Source organism: Nelumbo lutea, chromosome 3 (assembly GCF_056320005.1).
Source record: "Nelumbo lutea isolate HS-2025 chromosome 3, American lotus-T2T, whole genome shotgun sequence".
NCBI classification, from domain to species: domain Eukaryota; kingdom Viridiplantae; phylum Streptophyta; class Magnoliopsida; order Proteales; family Nelumbonaceae; genus Nelumbo; species Nelumbo lutea.
This window is the reverse complement of record NC_142686.1, coordinates 39,099,174-39,118,751: the sequence shown is the minus strand read 5'-3', so window position 1 is coordinate 39,118,751 and position 19,578 is coordinate 39,099,174. Positions and strand designations below refer to the sequence as shown.

Below are 19,578 nucleotides of genomic sequence, written 5' to 3'. Positions count from 1 at the left end.
AGTGGGGCAGTTCCTTTACCTATTCCATTGGGTGATGAGAACTGCAATGGTGAGGGTGGTCAGAGGGATTAGGAGACGAGGGAAAGCTACAATGGTGAGGGTGGTCAGAGGGATCAGGAGTTGAGGGTTTATCACAGGCGGTGCAGGCAGGTTGATCCTGATCATCAGCAGTCCAGACCAGCTCCAATCTCATCTGCAGCTCCAGGTCCAGATACTTCAGTCCCAGAGCCCATAGAGACTTCCCCTACAGATGATCTTGACTTTCCAATTGCAGTCCGTAAAGGAAAACGACATTGTACCACATCCACAGCCCACTGTATTTCCCAATTTTTATCCTATGATCGCCTATCTCCTACCTACAGGTCCTACCTTAGCTCCATTTCCAATGTCCCTATTCCAAGAACAGTGCAAGAAGCCCTATCCGTCCCTGAATGGAAAGATGCAATGCAAGTTGAGATGGATGCTCTGTTGAAGAACAACACCTGGGAGGTAGTTGATTTGCCAAAAGGAAAGAAACCAGTTGGGTGCAGATGGGTATTTACGGTGAAGCATAATGCAGATGGATCTATTGAGAGGTATAAAGCTCGACTAGTTGCAAGAGGGTTTACACAGACTTATGGCATAGATTATTTGGAGACATTTGCACCGGTAGCCAAGATGACTACTATTCGAGTTCTCTTGTCCCTTGCAGCAAGTCACACTTGGCCTTTATACCAAATGGACGTGAAAAATGCCTTTCTGAATGGAGATCTGCAGGAAGAAGTTTACATGCGTTTGCCTCCTGGATTCTATGATGCAGAAGTAGGTAAGAAGGTCTGTCGGCTCAACAAGGCTTTGTATGGTTTGAAACAGTCACCTAGGGCTTGGTTTGATAGATTCAGACTAGCACTTGTGAAGTTTGGATATGTACAGGCCCAGTCAGATCATACCCTATTCATCAAGAGGGTGGAGTCCTCTTTGACACTGTTGGCAGTATATGTTGATGATATTATGGTCACAGGGAATGATAGCCATGAGATTGAGTCTCTTAAACAACTTCTTCACCAAGAATTTGAGGTGAAGGACCTTGGTGTACTCCGGTATTTTTTGGGTATTGAGGTTGCTAGATCCAAACAGGGGATCTTTATATCTCAGAGGAAATATGTCCTAGACCTGTTGGCAGAAACTGGAAAGTTAGGTGTCAAGCCTGTAGATACACCAATTGAACAGAATCACAGGATTAGTGCCGAGAGTGGGGAGCTTCTTAAAGACAAAGTTATGTTCCAGCAACTGGTAGGAAAGCTCCTATATCTCTGCCTCACTCGGCTAGATATTACTTATGCTGTTAGTGTTGTCAGCCAGTACATGCATTCTCCTAGAACCACACATCTTCTTGCGACAAAAAGAATCTTAGCCTACTTGAAGAGATGCCCAGGTAGGGGTATACTTTTCAAGAACAACAATCACATGAAGGTGGAGGTTTATACTGATGCAGATTGGGCTGGGAGTGTTGATGACAGAAGGTCTACCTCGGGATATTGTGCCCTTGTTGGGGGGAAACCTTGTCTCCTGGAGAAGTAAGAAACAAAGTGTGGTCTCCCAGTCAAGTGCTGAAGCAGAATACAGGTCCATGGCCAATGGAGTGGCTGAAATCCTATGGCTAAGATCTCTACTTGAGGAGTTGGGTATTGAGTATGAGAAACCCCTGATGCTGTACTGTGATAATCAAGCCGCCATTAATATAGCACATAATCCAGTACAACATGACAGAACCAAACACATTGAAGTTGACCGCCATTTTGTGCGAGAGAGGGTCTCATCTCAAGAAGTATGCCTCCCTTACATCACATCCAGTATGCAATTAGCCGACATTCTTACTAAAGCCGTATCAAGAAAGAAGGTAGAGGCGGATCTATCCAAGTTGGGAATGATGAACATATACTCCCAACTTGAGGGGGAGTGTAGAGAACATTGATGTGGGCCCCACAGCTGTGGTACCACTCTGTCCGTAGGGTAGAATGTATCTAGTCACAGCTGTGGTTATTTTGTTGTTTTGTTATTTCTACTTTCAGTTTTATATTGGTTGTTATCTAGTCACAGTTATGATGTAAGTACCAAGGGCAGATATGTCCTTTCATGTAACTAGCATAACCTATATATATTAACTTAAAGTGGCGGCGGCAGAATCATTGACATTCTGTTCTTCTCCTCAAAATCTGTGTTCTATTGCTCTTCCATCACTCTTTCTTCTACATCTTCTTCACTTTCTCTTCTCATTGAACCTAAAATCTCTTAGTGATCAAGACTAAATAGTAGTCTTGAAAACCTACACTCTTAATGATCTGACTTCTCTAGTTTTCTTCTGTTATCAGAGTTGCTTATGGAATGGAAAAAAGTGGTGCTGGCCTGGCCACCATTGGTGTTATGAGGCCAGAGCAGGCTATGAGGTTGATTATTCTCATCATTATGGCTAGGGTTCTGGGTTTTTATAGAATGTTTTTTACTAAAAACCATTACTAGAATAAACCCTAGGACCAAGTCATATTATCTTTTTTTATGGTTATCCACACCTTTCATCTAGCCTTGCTGGGCTTTCTGCTGGAACGGCAAACACTATCTTTGGTGATTCTGGTGGTAGGTAATGCTTTTGATTTCTTGATTTTATTTTGATTGGAAAGTGGTCTCTTTCCCTGTTTTGTCATTGCCTTAGAGCTTATTCTTTGAGTTGGTTTGGTTTGTTGTGCTCTATCCAAATTTTCTAACTCATAATCAGAATACTTTATTTTGTTTAGAGTTTCAATCTGGATGATCTGTTTTGATCTGCATGAAATTTGTACCTATTGGAAATGTTTATGCAAGTCTCAAGGTAATTATGGAAAAATGTGTTTAAAATGTTTGGGTTTTAATCCTCAAGCAATAGCTTGTATGAACTTTCCACCATGCTCCTAATAGTTGGCAATACTTTCCCATTTCTTCCTTTTTGTGTGTATGCATATTTTCATAGGGCTCTAAGCCTCTGAGGTAGCTTCTAATGCTCGGCTTCCTTTCTAAAGACTATGTTCCACTTAATTGGTTATTTACAATGTAGTGAATGTACAGGAAATTCTAACCATGAAATTCACATTGCCCAATGTAAGACTATGTTCCACTTAGTCTAGGTAATTCTTGTGGGTTTCTTTGTCAAGACCCTTTTTTTAAAGGATGGAAGAAGCTGCACTTCAAAGTCTACAAACATTTTTTGGGGAGAAAAAATAGTGATTACATGGTAGTCTTACCCTGAACCTGATTGATGGTGGGAAGTCTTATCCATCCTGAACAATGTTTTCAACCTGCCGTTGACCCGGCCAGTTGAACCATTTGAACCGTAACCCAGCCGGGATTTTGGGTCCTGTTCAGTCAAGACCCTTCAAACGGTAAAAAACTGTTGACTTGATCAAGAATCGTTCGACCCGGTGGCAGGGTCGCGGATTGCACACTCGATGCATGCAAAACTTTCGGAGGCCATAGCTTTGCACTCCGATGTCTGATTGGGGTGATTTGCTTTTTATTTTGGGAAACTTTTCGAGATCTATGCATCCCAAGGAGGCAAGAAGCCGATTTTTGTGAAAACCCCCCTTTTTTGGCCTCAAATTACAATTTTAATATTTTTATAAATAAAAAAATTAAAAACTGAATTAAAAAACATAAATTAAATATAAAATAATGAATATAACATATCTAAAACATCTTTATACATTATTTATTGCTAAAATATTTATTTATATACACACACATACACACGTGTGTATATACACACACACACACACACTTAATACATATATGCACTGAGTCACTGAGGTGGCACGATCTGAACCTTTGACCTGGCCGGTCGAACCAGTGACCCTTGATCCAGAGGCAAAAATGGTCTGGCCTCCGGGTTGGTTTTTAAAACATTGATCCTGGACCAAGTTGTACCACATTAAGTTGTGTTATGGGCATTAATTTGGAGGGTAGGGTTGTTGAGTCTATTGTAGAGTGCTTAGATTGCCCCATATTCTCTTGGCCTATGTCCTACTTTGGTCTCCTTCTTGGTGCAAACCCTAAAGAGAGTCAATTTTGGACTCTGGTTTTGGAGAAGTTTGAAAAATGTTGGCCTTTTGGAAGAAGAATTGCATCTCCCTGGGTGGTAGAGTTACCTTGATTAGGGCCACTTTAGCAAAGTTACCAGTTTATTTTCTCTGTCTTTAGAATCCCCGCTAGGGAAGCTAAGAGATTAGAGAGAGTGATGAGGAATTTTCTTTGGGAACCTGGGAGGAGAAGAGGGATCACTTAGTAAGATGGGATTTGGTTTGTAGGAACATAGAGCAGGGTGGTTTGGGTCTAGGAAATATAATGTGCAAGAATGTGGCTTTGTTGGAAAAATGGCTTTGGAGGTGGCCCCGAGAGAGTGCCCTTGTGGCATGAGATTATAGGTAGTATACATGGATGCTTAGACAATGGTTGGGATGTTGGCTCATCTCGTTGGGCTACTTAGGCTTCACCATGGAAATCCATTTCAAGGATCCTCCCCTAATTCCTTCGTTATATCAGGTATGATGTTTGTTCTGGGAATCTAGTAAGGTTTTGGGAAGACATTTGGGTGGGTAGTTTAGCCCTTAAAGGATTTGTTTCCTTCTCTCTATTCAGTTTCCCTGCAGAAATATGAGCTTGTTGCTAATTATTAAAAAAAAAGAGCTTGTTACCAAGTGTCTTTCCTCCCTTATCACCCTTGATTCTTTGAATTGGAATTTTGGGTTTAAAAAATGTCTAAGGGAGGAAGAATTGGCTTGTGTGACAGACCTCCTGCTTCTCTTGCCTGGGTAATGTTTGTCTGGACCCTCTCAAGTCAGATGAAAGGATTTGGTTCCCTTTGCCTAAAGGTTCCTTTTCAGTTGCTTCTTTTTTCAAAATCCTTTGCTCGCCCTCTGTTTCTTTACCCTTCCCTGTAAAGGAAGTTTTGATCAAGTCCATTGCCCCAAAGGTGAGGATTGTTACCACCTATTTTTATCTTGCCCCGTTACTACAACTATCTGGTTTTGGATTTTTGCCCTCTTTAGTTGCAGGTGGTTGCTAGCAGAAGTTTCTCCGTTGTTTGAACTCTCAGCCCTTGGTCGGAAATAAAAAAGAGGAAGATTAATGTGGAGGTACATTAGGGCAGCTTCCTTATGGACTATTTGGGAGGAAAGGAAGACTAGAATCTTCCACAATAAGGAGAGAAGCCTTTCAGAGATGAAGGACTGCATCTTGATAAGGGCAATACACAGGTTGAGAGCAACAAACTTGTCCGAGTCTTTTTCCTTTGATGATTTCTGGAGAAACTGGTCAACAATGTCTAGCACTTCATCCTCAAAGCAGATTTATGGTGCAGTTTGGGTCCTGCCTCCTGAGGATTTTGTTAAACTGAACTTTGATAGGAGCAGCCAAGGTAACTCGGGACCCTCTGGCATAGGAGTTGTCTTGAGAGATAGGGACAGCAATGCTTTAGCTTTATTCTCAGGCCCAGTGGGTTTAGGAGACTCTCCAAAAGCAGAGCTACTAGCTGCTGTACAGGGGATTCAGCTAGCCAGTCAACTTGGTCTAGAAAGATTGGTAATTGAAGATGATTCCAAGGCTGTTGTGGGATGGTTGCTGGATCTGGATTCGACTGTTTGGGGTTTAAGAGATCTTCTTAAGAAAGTGGTTTGGTTAACAAGGAATATGACAGTGAAGGTCCAATGGGTAAGAAGATGGGCAAATGAGATGGCTGACTCTCTTGCAAAACAAGGGGTTAACAGGGATTCTCTGTTTTGGGCATCTCTGTAATTGAGTGTAATCTTGCTAACCAAACAGGGGTTACTTATAATTTTCATGTAGTTTCTGATATTCTCTTAAAGAGTGAGGCTGCATCTTGTGCTTCTCTCTGGGTTACTTGTAACAGATCTATCTTTTGATTAATGAATCGATTATTCAATTATAAAGAAAAAAAACTATTACATGGCACATCTAGGAAAATGGCCTTGGTGATTTCCCATGGAACCATGCATCTTGTGGGGCTTCCTATGGTTTGAACGGCACGTCAGAAAACAGATCAGCAATCTTTTGCTATGTAAGTCACTCTTACATCTTTGGGAGGGTATTATTCATAACAGATATTTTTTCCTGGGAACATAAATCAGATATTCTGAGTGTATATGAGTTCAGATAAGTCAGGTCCTTGCTTTACCTAACTCACAAGAAAATTCTGAACCAAGGAGAGTGTATTTGAGTTCAGATGGAATTTTATAGGTTATGTTTTGGACTTCTGATGCTACAATGATTTTAATGGATCAATATGACAGGTTATGCTTTTACAGAAATGAATGGATGCACAAATTATCCTTCTTTTTTTTCCACTGTTTGATGGCTATAACAGGTTATGTTTTTACAGATGGAATTCAACTCCACTGTTGAATTGGAGTTGACTCAAGCAAATTTTAACTGCGCAAATCAAATTGAACTTGGCCACCTCCTTTTAACGTAATATTGATTAAAAAAATTGAACCTTGATGGATGTAGCTTTGAAAACCAAGGTAATTGTGGAGTGGAGGGTGTTTTTAGAAAAAGCAATGGATAGCATTATTTTTGAGTTCCATTGGTCAAGGTGATTCAACAAGGGCTGAGCTGATGAGAGTTCAGCAGGATAGGCTGGTCACATTACTAGATTATACTTATCAAAAAAAGAGATTGGTCAATACTGTGGCTGGCGCTTTAGCAAGACAAGGGGCTAATAGATCTAATTTGTATTGGGGACCCATGGAAGAATTTGTAGATAAACAAGTATAAATTGGGTGGGTAGTTTAAGTTAGCCCAAGCAAAGGATTGTATAACACAACTATACTTGTTTATTAATTACATATTGCATTGTAGTTTCTTTTCTTGTTACTTTCAATACTTGATGCTGTTTTATATGCCACTGACTTGGAAAATCTCTACTGTAGCATTATTCTATATGTAGTAGTCATGATAGATTGTGATCAAGACCACCTGGAGATGTCTGAGAATCTGGTCAAGACAAAAGATGGAATAGAGAAAGTAGCCTTCTATCAGTCTTCGGTTGGCAAGTCATCTTTTTGTACATTCATTCCATGTTTCGTTGCCTACTTTGACAATGTTTATCCCATGAATAGCAGATACTTCCGACACTTCTAGTACTTCCAGAAACTCTATTGGCACACAGTGATGCTGACACTTGTATGTTTCTATATTTCTATTAATACTCGTATACTTCCTTTTTGTTATCTGGTAGGTTTGGAAAGAAACTAATTTTTATATTCTTGAGAACAAAATTGTTAAGGTTGATTCTATTATAGATAGGGTATTTAGGAGGCTATACTTTTGTTTTTGATTTTGGCAGAGCTCAGGGGTTTTGGTTCCTTAGCTTGAATCAGAAGAAATTATTAATGATCCTTTATTCTATTTAGCTATATTTGTATTAATTCAAGGTGGCTAGGGTAATTATACATATTGCACAAACCAGTTATACGAGAGACCAGGTCTTCATAAGATCTAACATTGTTTTAAAAAATGTGATTGCTTCTTTCTTCCTTCCCACACACCCCATAGTACGATAGAGGTCTTGCTGCCTACTTATTATCTGGAACCTGTTTCAGGCTTTCAAATGCATTAGGGGCATTTATTTATCCTATTTATGGCTAAGGAGAGCTGCCACAAGCTTTTTTCCATTGTTCTGCTGTTAACGGTGCTCTCTACATAAGTCCCGGTCACTATAAATTATCTCCTTTAGAGGACAACGTTTTGCATTGATAGTTTTTTTTTTTTTTTTCCTTCCTTTTCTTTCATGGATATTTTTTTTTTTCCTTTTCTGATTGTAAGCTTTCATGGCTATTATGTTTTATGCATTTCTCTAAAGCACTATCACTGTTCTTGTTTACTTTTGTAGTTATGATGAACCCATCGATTGCTGCTGCTTTCACCATGCTGTTTTTGAAAATTTAGTTGCAGTTGTACCAATATGAAATTAAACTTAATATGCATCTCTAAAACTTTCATAGCTTACCAGCGCCTTGCTGTTATACAGTTTTTTTGCTTGCCTATAAAAATAAATAAGTTACATGTATTGCAGCTGTTTACAGATTCCATGAAATTTGTAAACCGCTGGAATCTAAATTTGTGTTTACTTTACCTGAATCTGTAGCTCTTTACCTCTTTATGCAACTCTTTATTACTTTATTTGAAGAGGACCTCACCAAGTAATTAACTAGGGCATCTGCTCATCATTCAACTCATGTGGAGATAAGTGGAAGGGTGCTGATGGGCAACTGGCCAAAAGTTCATTATTCCATACCCCAACCAAGGAAAAAGACAAACTATAATACTGGAATCACTATCATTAACAATGGATTACTTGTTCAATAGAAGAATACTTAAAAAAGATAAATGCTTCAGTACATGTAGGGCTGTCGATTGGACTAGATTTTGGCCAATCCAACATAAAGTCCATTCACAAATGGACTGGACCCAATGCAATCCAAATCCAATCCAATCCAGTCCAAACTGAATGAAATACAAAAAATTATATAAAAAACCCATAAAATATAAAAATTACAGAAATATATTAAAAATTTCACAAAAATATATTAAAATGAAGAAATTCTTAAATTTTTATCTATAAAAAATTGTTGCCTTAAATTTGTTCTTTCTACATATCAATAACCTTGTAACTGTAGCTTGTTTTAATACAAATAGTTATACTAAGGATCAGAACAAAGATTTTCATAATTACAGATGAGATCCCTTGCTTGTCAAATAGTACTGTCAAGAAGGCCGAATCATATTTACAATTACAACTTTAGAACTTTAGAAGTTGAGTTGTTCAGGCTGGACCATATTGATCATAGACTATCAAGCTTGATCTCAGCAAGAATCTTTTTTTTTTTTTTTTTCATGTCATAATGGTTGCTGAAGTTAAATGGTTGTAATCATCCAAAATATATTATCCTGTCTAACTCACTAATCTCAGGGTTCCTCCTGCAACAATTAATACTGGCAGACCAGTACCTCTCAAGAATTATAGGTCATACAGAACTTGTAATATTAAATAAGAAAAAAGAGAGTTGTTTGCCATGGTGGAAGCTGAATGGGCTCTGATCTATGGAAAAATTACAGGAAAAAAATTAAGTGTAAATCTGTTTACACAGGTACACATTTACAGAGATTTGCACAGGAAGAAAAAAAAACACATTTGTCTCCATTTAGTGGTTAATTGATCATAAATTGAAGGGTTCCAAACAAGGGTTTGAGATAACAAACACCCTGGTTTTGTAACAAAAAACTAAAAGGAGTACAATAAAGAGATGTAGAATTAGAATAGCACTATCTTTCAAACTTCTGTTTGGGCTACAAGCAAAAGATAACTGCTATATTTCTAACAAGCTACTGAACAATAGAACTCTTGTTTGGAAATTTATCCATTAGGACCTAACATTCAGTATTCTCAGACTTTTTTTTTGAAAGATCAGCATTCTCAGACTTGAACATGTGGTTTCATCCTTTGCTGGCCAGAAATTTTACAGGACATTATTAAGAGAAAACTTGTTCTTACAGGAGGCTATGAGTAAGGGATTAATCCTTGAGATAAGAGTCATCCTTTGCAAGCATGGTTTTAAAAGGATTAGTCCTTGAGATAAGAGGCATGCTATGCCTTGCAGTGAGGGCTTTGAAGCACAAAGAAGATGCTTCAAGGCTTAATCCTCAAAGTAGACCTCCATTAGATAAGGTATGCCTCATTCCTCAATGCTTGAGGTTATGAAATGTTTAAACCTCAAAACTTAGTGACCGAGATGTTCTTTGACATAAAAAAATCTTTTTTTTCATTTTAATGTTTTTAAAATTTTAACTTGCATAGACAGGGTAATTTTGGTAATTATAGAACAAATAATAGAAAAAATGTCAAATTCTTTGGGTCAGGTTTGGTGTCGGTGGCCTATACCTCAAAAAATTCAAGCTTTTTGTTGGGAGGTGGTTTTTCAAAAAATCAATGCTCTAGATATGTTGCAAAGAAAAAGGCCAAATTTGTGCCTGCCACCTCATGTTTATAGCCTTTGCTTGGGTTTTGGTGAGACAATCACACACTTATGGTCAGTTTGGGAAGAAACAATAGAATCTTCAAAAGAGTGGAGAAATCCAAGGAGGAAATTGCAGAAAGAATAACCATTATGACTATTCAATGTTTGAAAACTTTGGATTTATTTAAAGACTTCTCAACTGAAGACATTTACAGGAATTGGGGAGTGGTGGCAACTACAACCTCCATAAAACCTATTGTGCAGGAGTTGTGGTCTCCACCAACACAACAAAGAATGAAACTGAACTTTGATGGGAGCTCTAGAGGTAACCCGGGCCCTTCAGGTATAGGGGGAGTATTCAGAGATGAAAATGGCAGAACTGTGGCTATGTTTTCAGGGCCAATAGGAGTGGGGGATTCATTGAGAGTGGAGGTGATGGCCTTGCTTCAAGGTGTAGGATATGCCAAACAATTGAGGGGGTTACACCAAGTTGAGATAGAGGGAGACTCTAAACTGTTAATTGATTGGTTGCAATCAGGTAAGTTGGGAGCCTGGATTTATAGGCAGGCCATAAGGGAAATCCTCAAAATGACAAGGGATATTGGAGCTTGCTTCAAGGTGTAAGATATGCCAAACAATTGGGGGGGTTATACCAAGTTGAGATAGAGGGAGACTCTAAACTGTTAATTGATTGGTTGCAATCAGGCAAGTTGGGAGCCTGGATTTATAGGCAAGCCATAAGGGAAATCCTCAAAATAACAATGGAGATTGGTGCTTGCTTCAAATGGAGAAGAAGATCAGCTAATGGCTTAGCTGATATGTTGGCTAAACAAGGGACTGTGAGGGAGGGTATGTTCTGGGCAGTTTCGTAATAAAGATTACTGGGGACTCAATGTTCAGGGGTTGAAAGTTGTACTTAATATTGTATTTAATGAAGTTACCGTTTCTAATAAAAAAAAGGGTTTAGTCGGCAGGGTGATGGTTTTTCCTTGTTCTTAATCAAATTGAGTAATTTTTTCTTAACATCCCTACATCCTTGGGTGATAAAAAAATCTAACAGTGTATGTCATTTTTTTTTATTGTTTTCCATATGTTATCTACACGTAAATGATGATTTGCGCTATTTTCTTCCTTTTTCCTCTTAATTAATTTCTTTGATTTTATTGACAATGGATGATTCAGAAAATGATTCTATTAGTGACCACAAATATGATAATGGAGAAAAATTTTACTTGGAACTTAGAACATTTAGGATTTGGTCATTTGAACAATTTGAAAATTTGGATTTTGGAACTCTATTGTGGAAGGTTCATGGTTGTTAGTTGAAAAATTGTTACTTGTTGAATGCTAAAACAATATAGTTTATTGTTAGGACTTTGTTTTTTAAATGCTTTTACCTTTAATGTTTTAACTATTATGTTATTTTTGTCACTTATAAGTTTGTTGGCTCTTTTGATTTTTGAAGCTTATGCTTCACCTCTTTGGGCTGTTATGCCTCAGCAACACCATAGGCTGTTTTCTCTATGTTTTCCTCCCTTTCCCCACCTTTTCCTTCAAACCAAACATAGCCCAAAGGTTTTTAGAATTCTAGTGGAAAGCTTGTGCTATTCAAGTGGAAAAGCAAAGATACAGAGCTATTATGTAGTTACTATCTAAATGATACATTTTAAACCACCCTGAACCTACTATTGATTTAACAAATCAGTTTCCCTTTGAAGACAATTGTGACCATCAAATTGAGGGACATATGCAACATTAGCGGGGTGATTTTCTTAGGATGTCCATTCTTCAAAGGAAGCTTGTACCCCCCCCCCCCCCCCCCCCCCCCCAAGATGCAAAATATGAGCCTTGGGTTTGGGCTGTAAGATGCTTGCATTGTCAAATTAACTGCAACATTCGAGCCTTGGGTTCATCACTCCCTGCCTTGCCTCATAATCACCAAAACCATCCTCATCAATCTGGTCAAGTATGATCAGATCTGGATTTCCATCTTCTATGTAATTCAGCAACCTATCACATACATTGTTAATGATAGTCATTCTTGTATCATAGCAGGTTGCTGTGAACTTGGAAACTCAACTGCTCTTGTTGATCGGATTTAATAATGGGCGCAATTCAAATTACAACTCAACTGCTTACATGCGTGATTAACTAAGCAACTTAATTACTGACTACAAAAGTAATAAATTATCTTATAATGTGGTTGTTACTTGGCTCAATTCAGAGGACCCTCCCTGGAGATTCAGATTTTTGGTTAAGGAAGCCTATTTGTTGGGTAGAAGCCTGAACTGCTTGTTCATGTGGATTGCCCGACCAGCCAATTCCCTAGATGATAGTTTAGCCAGGGCTATAGTAACTAGACAAGGTTACGATTAGGGGATGCCAGGTCAGGAGCTATTGTAACTGGAATTCTTGTTAGTAGTTATGTATGTTCAGCTCTGTGTTGTTTCTTTGTATTGCACCTGTTGCCATTTTTGGGCACTCCAGGTTTTCTTTCATGTTTTTTTTTTTTTTTCTTTTAATACAAATCCATTACTATAAGAAATAGTAATGGATATAAAGTATCACTTTAGAAGTATGGATACACAAAATGACATTTGTGTAATTTTCAGTGACGTTCGGAAAACGTCGTTGTAGACATTTAGGCTGCATTTAGAATTCCTTATTTTAAGGACTGCAAAAAGGCGATAAGTCCTTAAAACAAGGCCGGCCAAATGCAGCCTTAGTAACGCTCAAAGAATGGTAATATATCCCGTGTTTCTTGTAATCCTTGCCTCTTTGTTGACGTATTTTGCTGTCGCCATTAGTATTGCAAATGGGTTTATACCGAGGGAGTTTAAATCCGTTTTTAAAACTCTATATTTACGGTTCTTATACCAACTCTGGATCTCCTGCCCAAGGTTCAAACCGGTAGATTGGACTGTATCGAGGGCTCGCTCCCCTTTTTTTATGTTTTTTTTAAACCTGGTTTAGAGGGGTTGGTTTAAGGTTTATCTATCCCCTGAATCGGGTTAAGCCCCAAAACGCCCTTTGTAGGGGCATATTGGGAAGCCCCCGATACGGCCTAATATGTATTGAAATTTCGAATCTGCTCCTGCCCACAAGAACTCTACCCCCAGCCACCTCTTATCAGTTTCTAATTAATTAAATTAAATGTGGGATGAAATGCTATGAGAGAGACTGTTGAACCCACCATTAGAATTCTTAGTCCTACGGTACAGTTGGGGTAAGTGCCTGTTTAGAATTGATGTTAATACATGAGCGGATATGTGTTTAGTATGGGGTGTTTGACATTTTGAATTGTAAATCTGTAATAAAATTTAAAATTCTGCATTGGGGTGGAATGTATTTTCCGTGATACAAAATACAAATTTTCTCTTACATATTATGGGTAACAGAGCTTGATTTGGCAGGTACATGTAAGATGTGGACCAAAGAGTACTTAAATGAGAGTTACCAATTACTACAAACTGATATATTTGCCACGGAGTCACATCAAGCATCCGCTGAGGTCATATTGGCGCCCCACAGCACCTCCCACCCACCCCAACACCCATGTATTGAGAACATTTCTCCATCATAAGGGAGATGTTTCCAGTGCACGCTGAGACGTGCATGTGGGGCGCCAATGAGATGTGGCATCTGCTACCACCTTCACCGATTAACATACTCGGGAATCTGGGAAACGGAACCACATGACCTACAACTACAAGTAGTATGTTATTGTAAGTCTTAAGATTGGCTTGGTCATGGTCCATCATACTGCTGAAAAGAGGTACTGGCTCAAGATGGGCGACGCTAATTGACATAATCAGGTTTAGCCAGGTGTACCCCTTAATTGAATTGATATAAACTTGGACCAGAATTCTTCCAAGTCTCAAAGTATCGATACGTTTTTAGTCGGGCATATCATATTGTTCCGGCAGGTCGTTGATATGTCTTTTTAAAGTATTTTCCCAAAAAATTCATATATTTAAATGTTAAATAACATATAAACCAAGTAACCATTAACCAACCCCTTGTGAAAACATATAACTCGAAAAACCCACTTGGGTGTATGATAGTTTGAACCCTGGTTTTGAAAACTCGGATGGTCAGATTGGTTGATCAGGAAATTGGTCAAGTAATTGATTCTATTTCACCCTAAAATAGATTAGTGAATAGTGACGCGCACCTAAGTGTCGAACCATTGATCTGGACAATGGTTTTTGGCTGTTTGGCCGAGGAACCGGTGACGAGAATGATTCCATGTCTTATCTGATTTTTAAAACCTTATTTTGAACCTTATCGAGCCATTCAATTCAATCATTGAAACCAACCACACTATCAGTTAAATTGATGAATTGGAGCCGAATAGGATTAACTGGGTTCCAATCCAGACATTTGAACGGTGAGAGGTGGGAAAGACATTATTTGTCTTCTCATGAAATGACTTGGACAGAAATCAAAATGCCACCTATCGGCTGTTTCACAGAGAAGAATAATTACTGTGCATTTCACCATGATTTTACCAATGCTACAGTACGCATAAGGATCGGATTGGGCGGTCGGCCCCGTTGGCAAAAGCGAGAGCGACTGCTCGATCAATGAAGCGTGACCTGAGGATTTACAGCAAAGTGAACATGCTGAAGAGACGTACAATTATATGTTTTGAATATATAATTTGTAATTCTATCAATCTTGATTTAACAAAAAGCGACATTGATGTAATGTAATGTTATCATCCCTTACTCCCTAATGATTTCAGCTCATGACCATCTTCATTATACTGTCCAGAAGCTTGTCGGTGCGACCTCTTCATGGTGAACCAATCCAAAATGCCCTTTAACCATATAAAATAATAAAGCCAGAGGTGGACAATTCATAAGAGTACTAGAATTAATGAGAATCACCACACCACCACTTAATTACGCAAAGTGTGTGCTTTCATCTCAAACCCACCTGCGATCTTAAAAGTAGAGTCAAGAGCGAGTTAATTTGAAGTTAATCTAAAAAGAAAAGAAAAGCAACAACGTTTAATCCGGTTTTACGCCCTGATATCATTTGGGGGCTGTTCACCATTCCGACCTCAAGAAGCCAGCCCAGCAGGCCAACAACAATGATGGTGACAGCGCAGGCAGCGTTTACTTGCTCAGGTTCCGCTGTATTCCGTCTCTTTAAATCGATAATAAAACCCAGAGTCAAATCACCTCTCTCTCTCTCTCTCTCTCTCTCTCTCTCTCCCTCTAAACACCCCTCGTCTTCTTCTTACGTCTGCCTCCTCTTCCTCCTTGTTTTGCTAAGAAACAAGAAGTCCAATACAGAAAAGAAAATAAAAATGAAAGAAGACGTGAAGAGTGGGGGCGCTGAAGAGAATGAGGAGGAAGTAGTAGAAAAAATAGACTACGTCTTCAAGGTGGTGGTGGTTGGGGATTCGGCGGTAGGTAAGACCCAAATTCTGTCCAGGTTTGCTAAGAACGAGTTCTGCTTTGATTCCAAGTCTACCATTGGAGTAGAGTTCCAGACCAGGACCGTCACCATTCAGGGCAAACTCATCAAGGCCCAGATCTGGGATACTGCTGGTCAAGAAAGGTAACGAGATTAATTATCTATGATCCCACAAACCTCGTTCGTATATACTGTCATAGTATCATCTGTTGTTGGTTGTTACAACTTACTAGCCATGCATACACGAGAAAGGAATAGATAAAATGAAAAAGAGAGAGCAAACATTTAGAAAAGAAAGCCTAGCTTCTTCCACATGTGCAGTGTGTTTGACTTGACACTGGGGATGGAGTGTCAATCAATCTCGGTGCTTGAGCCTGGATCATCGTCCGTCTGCGTCTCTATTTGATGATCAAACACTAATTCATTCATTACTTCCCAGCTTTGTATGTACATACGTGCTGTAATACCACTCTTGTCTTCTCCGTTCGGGGAATTCCAACTATAGGTCAAATGTCACCGGAAAATGCTGATGGTAATGTGAACCTGCATTGATTGAAAACACAACCCAGCAGGTGAAATCCAAAGTCCAGACTCTAGGTACCCAACTGGTCAACGTTTCCCTGGCTGAAGAGGGAGAAAAACCCAGCTTTAATTAGTTAGTTCTAAATAAGTTAATTAATTAGATTGTCTGGTCTTGGGTTGGGTTGCTCCACCCAGTAGAAGCAACCCATTTTATATGATGATAACCAAGACCTGATCTTTCAATTTGTCTGGGTGGTGGTCGGTGCTTTTGGAAGATGGAGAAGGTGGCTCAAGAAAAGAAGTTCATGATAACAATAAGGACACAACAACAGGCAGGAGCTAGACCACCATTTTTAACTACTTAAGCATTGAATAGCAGACACCATGCATTAATTAAAACAACAACAAACTTTACCGATTGCCGATGAGCGTTTTCTGTCTGCTTCTTCATAAAAAAAATGGTTTTTCACTTTTCCTGATTCCTGAATGGATAGGTATCGAGCAATTACTAGTGCGTACTACAGAGGAGCTCTGGGGGCCATGTTGGTGTACGACATCACAAAGAGGCAGAGCTTTGACCACGTTGCGAGGTGGGTGGAGGATCTACGGGCCCATGCCGACAGCTCCATAGTGATCATGCTAATTGGGAACAAGGCAGATCTCACTGATTCCAGGGCAGTCCCCACGGAAGACGCCGTCGAGTTTGCTGAGGAGCAAGGCCTCTTTTTCTCCGAAACGTCAGCCCTCAATGGAGACAACGTGGAGAGTGCCTTCATTAGGCTGCTGGAGGAGGTTCATGGGATGATGGTCTCTAAGAAGGCCTTAGGCTACTGCAATGAAGGAAAAACCAGAGCTGAAGCTGAAGGCGATGTGCTGATGCTCAAAGGATCAAGGATCAATGTCATCCTTGGGGATGAGTTAGAGATGAGTGAGCTGAAGAAGGCATCTTCTTGCTCTTCTTGTTGATACTTGATAGATAGATCGTCCAAGTGTTTCTTTTCAGCGTTCTCCAGATCATCAGATCAGAGTGCAAGTGTGCAACAGAACACAAACAAAGCACAACATGACATATATCGGCGATCCTTCTCAGCCATTCCCTCCGTCTTCCAGTGTCCGTCTCTGTGTTTGTGTCGTGTGTCAATTTGGAATTCCACTAGGAACAAGCGTGAAAATTACAACTGTTTGATAAAGTCGACTTCTGCTCGCGATGGGACCGGATGTAATTTGTAATGTTACGTACTACGTACTAAGCAGAAGATACCATTGCTTAATGTAACAATAATGCATATCGTACTGGATGTACATGATGATAGATATACCATTGCTTTGATCGAACGGTGGTTAATTTTTATTTATTTCGCTTTGTTTGATACAGTCTTATAGAGCATGTCCTAGGCTCCTTAGCTATCGATTCATAACAGCCTCGGTAGTATTGGTCTGTAGAACAGTGATCACCACCACGGAATCAAACCCCAAGCTCGAAGACTATGTTTGGTTTGAAGGAAAAAGTAGGAAAAGGAAAGAAAAGGTAAGGAAATCTTTACAAACCTGAAACCTTGTATAGGTTTTGATACATTTTCTTACCTTTTCCTTTAAACCAAACATAGCCCAAGAGAACTATATGAGATTAAAAAGAGACACAGTTTACTTGAAAGATGATTCCTTCCAGCTAAGATTGAACTCAGTCCGGATTTCTTACTAACTCAATTCTACAATCTTCTCTACTAATCCAATAAAACAATGCCACCTGTCTCTAATTCTAAATTGTTATTGCCCTTCGGTTACATCTTTTCCTAAAAAAGATCTATTTTTTTCTTGAACATTATTTCTTTGTAATTCCTCTCACTCTCTCTTTTCTAGTGTTGCCAAAATTTGCTATATTCACCGAATAAATTTTTGTCACCTAACGTCATAATTTTTCTCACTGCAATCATCTCATTATATATATGCTGATTAGGACGATCCCATCTCAGATGCCCTCTGAACTTTTCAAAACCCTTCAAATATAAGTCAATTTCTTATTCAAGATGTATGGAAATCGCACCTCCAATTCATGTTGAATCTAATTAATCTTGTTAACAACTTGTTTTGAACAGGTTAGAAAAGGTAGGCATCCCCTTATTTTTCTTGTTTTTACTTCCGTTTTCATCATCTTTGCTTTTGCAACTCAATCGAGTATAGACACTATTGCTCTGTTTTCTACAACTGAAACAAGGGAAACTAGTTCATTGCCGGTCATCCCAAACTTCACTCCTTTGAATGGAAATCTACCATTGTATATGGAGGCTAGTAGACAACTGATTCCAAGCCTAGAATCCAAACCATAACAGTTCTATTATGAGACTCGTTCTGCTCACTTTCAGACCAGAACCTCCCTTAATCGATCTTTGACGGTGATTTGCCTTTCCATTGAGTAAATCTTGGAATGCCATTACGATTCCATTGAACTCACAATTAGATCAAGAACACCCATCTTCACTACAGTTTTATCTTTGTAGTAATTCCATGGGCTGAAGATAACATCCAGCAGAGAAGAGAGAGGCAGAATCATGCATATTTTTTTTTTTTAAAGAATACATGTCTAACGGAGGGATAATAACATCATCCGTGTTATTTGTTAAGTTAAAGATTCAAAAGACGTTTAGGTACAGGTGGCATTGTTTTATTGAGTTAGTAGAGAGGATTATAGAATTGATTTAGTAGGAAATCCCGGCGCGGTTGAACTTAGCTATTAAAGGATGTTACACCCTTTTTCTTATGCATAAAGGACCATGAAATGAAAACTTTATATCGCAATACAGGAAGCAGAAACTTCAGTCAGGTTGATGTCTTATTTATTTACTTAAGTGGGTTGGGTCAAGTTATGGCCAATCTTAATCATGAACATTTTTAAAGGCCCTAAAGGCAAATCAATCATCATCTCTAAATATGGAATTTGGCCTGGATCCAAACTGATTTCAGAATCCAAATTTATCAATCCAAACCTAACCAGTTTTTACTGTTTACCTACTAGTTTATATAAAGAATGGATTGTCCAAATACAAAGAAAGTTTACTTTGAATCAGGGGAAAAAGTTTGTTAAGTTACTGATAGGTGCTTGAAAAATAACACATTTTTAAAAGTTGTAATAGACTAATAGGAGGGTTTTAAATTAGATTGCAGAGAAAGGTTTTGGAGCACGAGAGATTTGATTCAAGGCTTTCAGATCAGATCCAATATATAGGTTTTGATGGGCATATTGGATTCGATAGATGACACTGTTTTCATCGATTCATCAAATTACCAACTTTGAATACTCAATACAACAAGGGCCTTATCCTAAATTTTAAGGCTCAGTTTGGTTCGCAGGAATAAAGGTCTGGAATCAAAATTAGAATGGGCTATCTTGATTTCAACTGTTTGGTTGGGTGGAATTGGAATCCGCCAATCCCTGCCCCTCCCCTGTGAATGAAATCTCATTTCTGCTGATTCTCATTCCTATCTGAAATTCTGAACCAAAAAGAATATGTAAATAGATCATTCAGATTTCGATTTCGAAGGATTTCAATTTTAATTCTGATTCTGATTCTGACTATGAACCAAATGGACC

General features: G+C 38.8%; 1 protein-coding gene and 1 long non-coding RNA gene across 2 annotated transcripts; one reads left to right on the top strand and one right to left on the bottom strand.

The window, feature by feature from the left end:
- Positions 1-15,078: 15,078 nt before the first annotated feature.
- Positions 15,079-17,363, top strand: LOC148864363 (ras-related protein RABA3-like). The gene is made up of 2 exons (XM_088980458.1): positions 15,079-15,611; positions 16,484-17,363. Exons 1-2 carry the CDS (start codon positions 15,139-15,141, stop codon positions 16,953-16,955), a joined length of 945 nt encoding a protein of 314 aa, XP_088836584.1. The 5' UTR covers positions 15,079-15,138; the 3' UTR covers positions 16,956-17,363.
- Positions 15,625-16,540, bottom strand: LOC148864364 (uncharacterized). The gene is made up of 2 exons (XR_016110573.1): positions 16,405-16,540; positions 15,625-16,010 (listed from the first exon to the last, which is right to left on the bottom strand). It is a non-coding gene; the product is annotated as an uncharacterized LOC148864364 (long non-coding RNA).
- Positions 17,364-19,578: the final 2,215 nt, after the last annotated feature.

What these genes read in the sequence shown, in the direction of transcription:
- LOC148864363 (XM_088980458.1), top strand. Translation starts at nt 15,139, where the DNA reads ATGATGGTGACAGCGCAGGCAGCGTTTACTTGCTCAGGTTCCGCTGTA. An exon ending in GATACTGCTGGTCAAGAAAG is followed by an intron (nt 15,612 to 16,483) that starts GTAACGAGATTA and finishes CTGAATGGATAG; the next exon opens with GTATCGAGCAATTACTAGTG.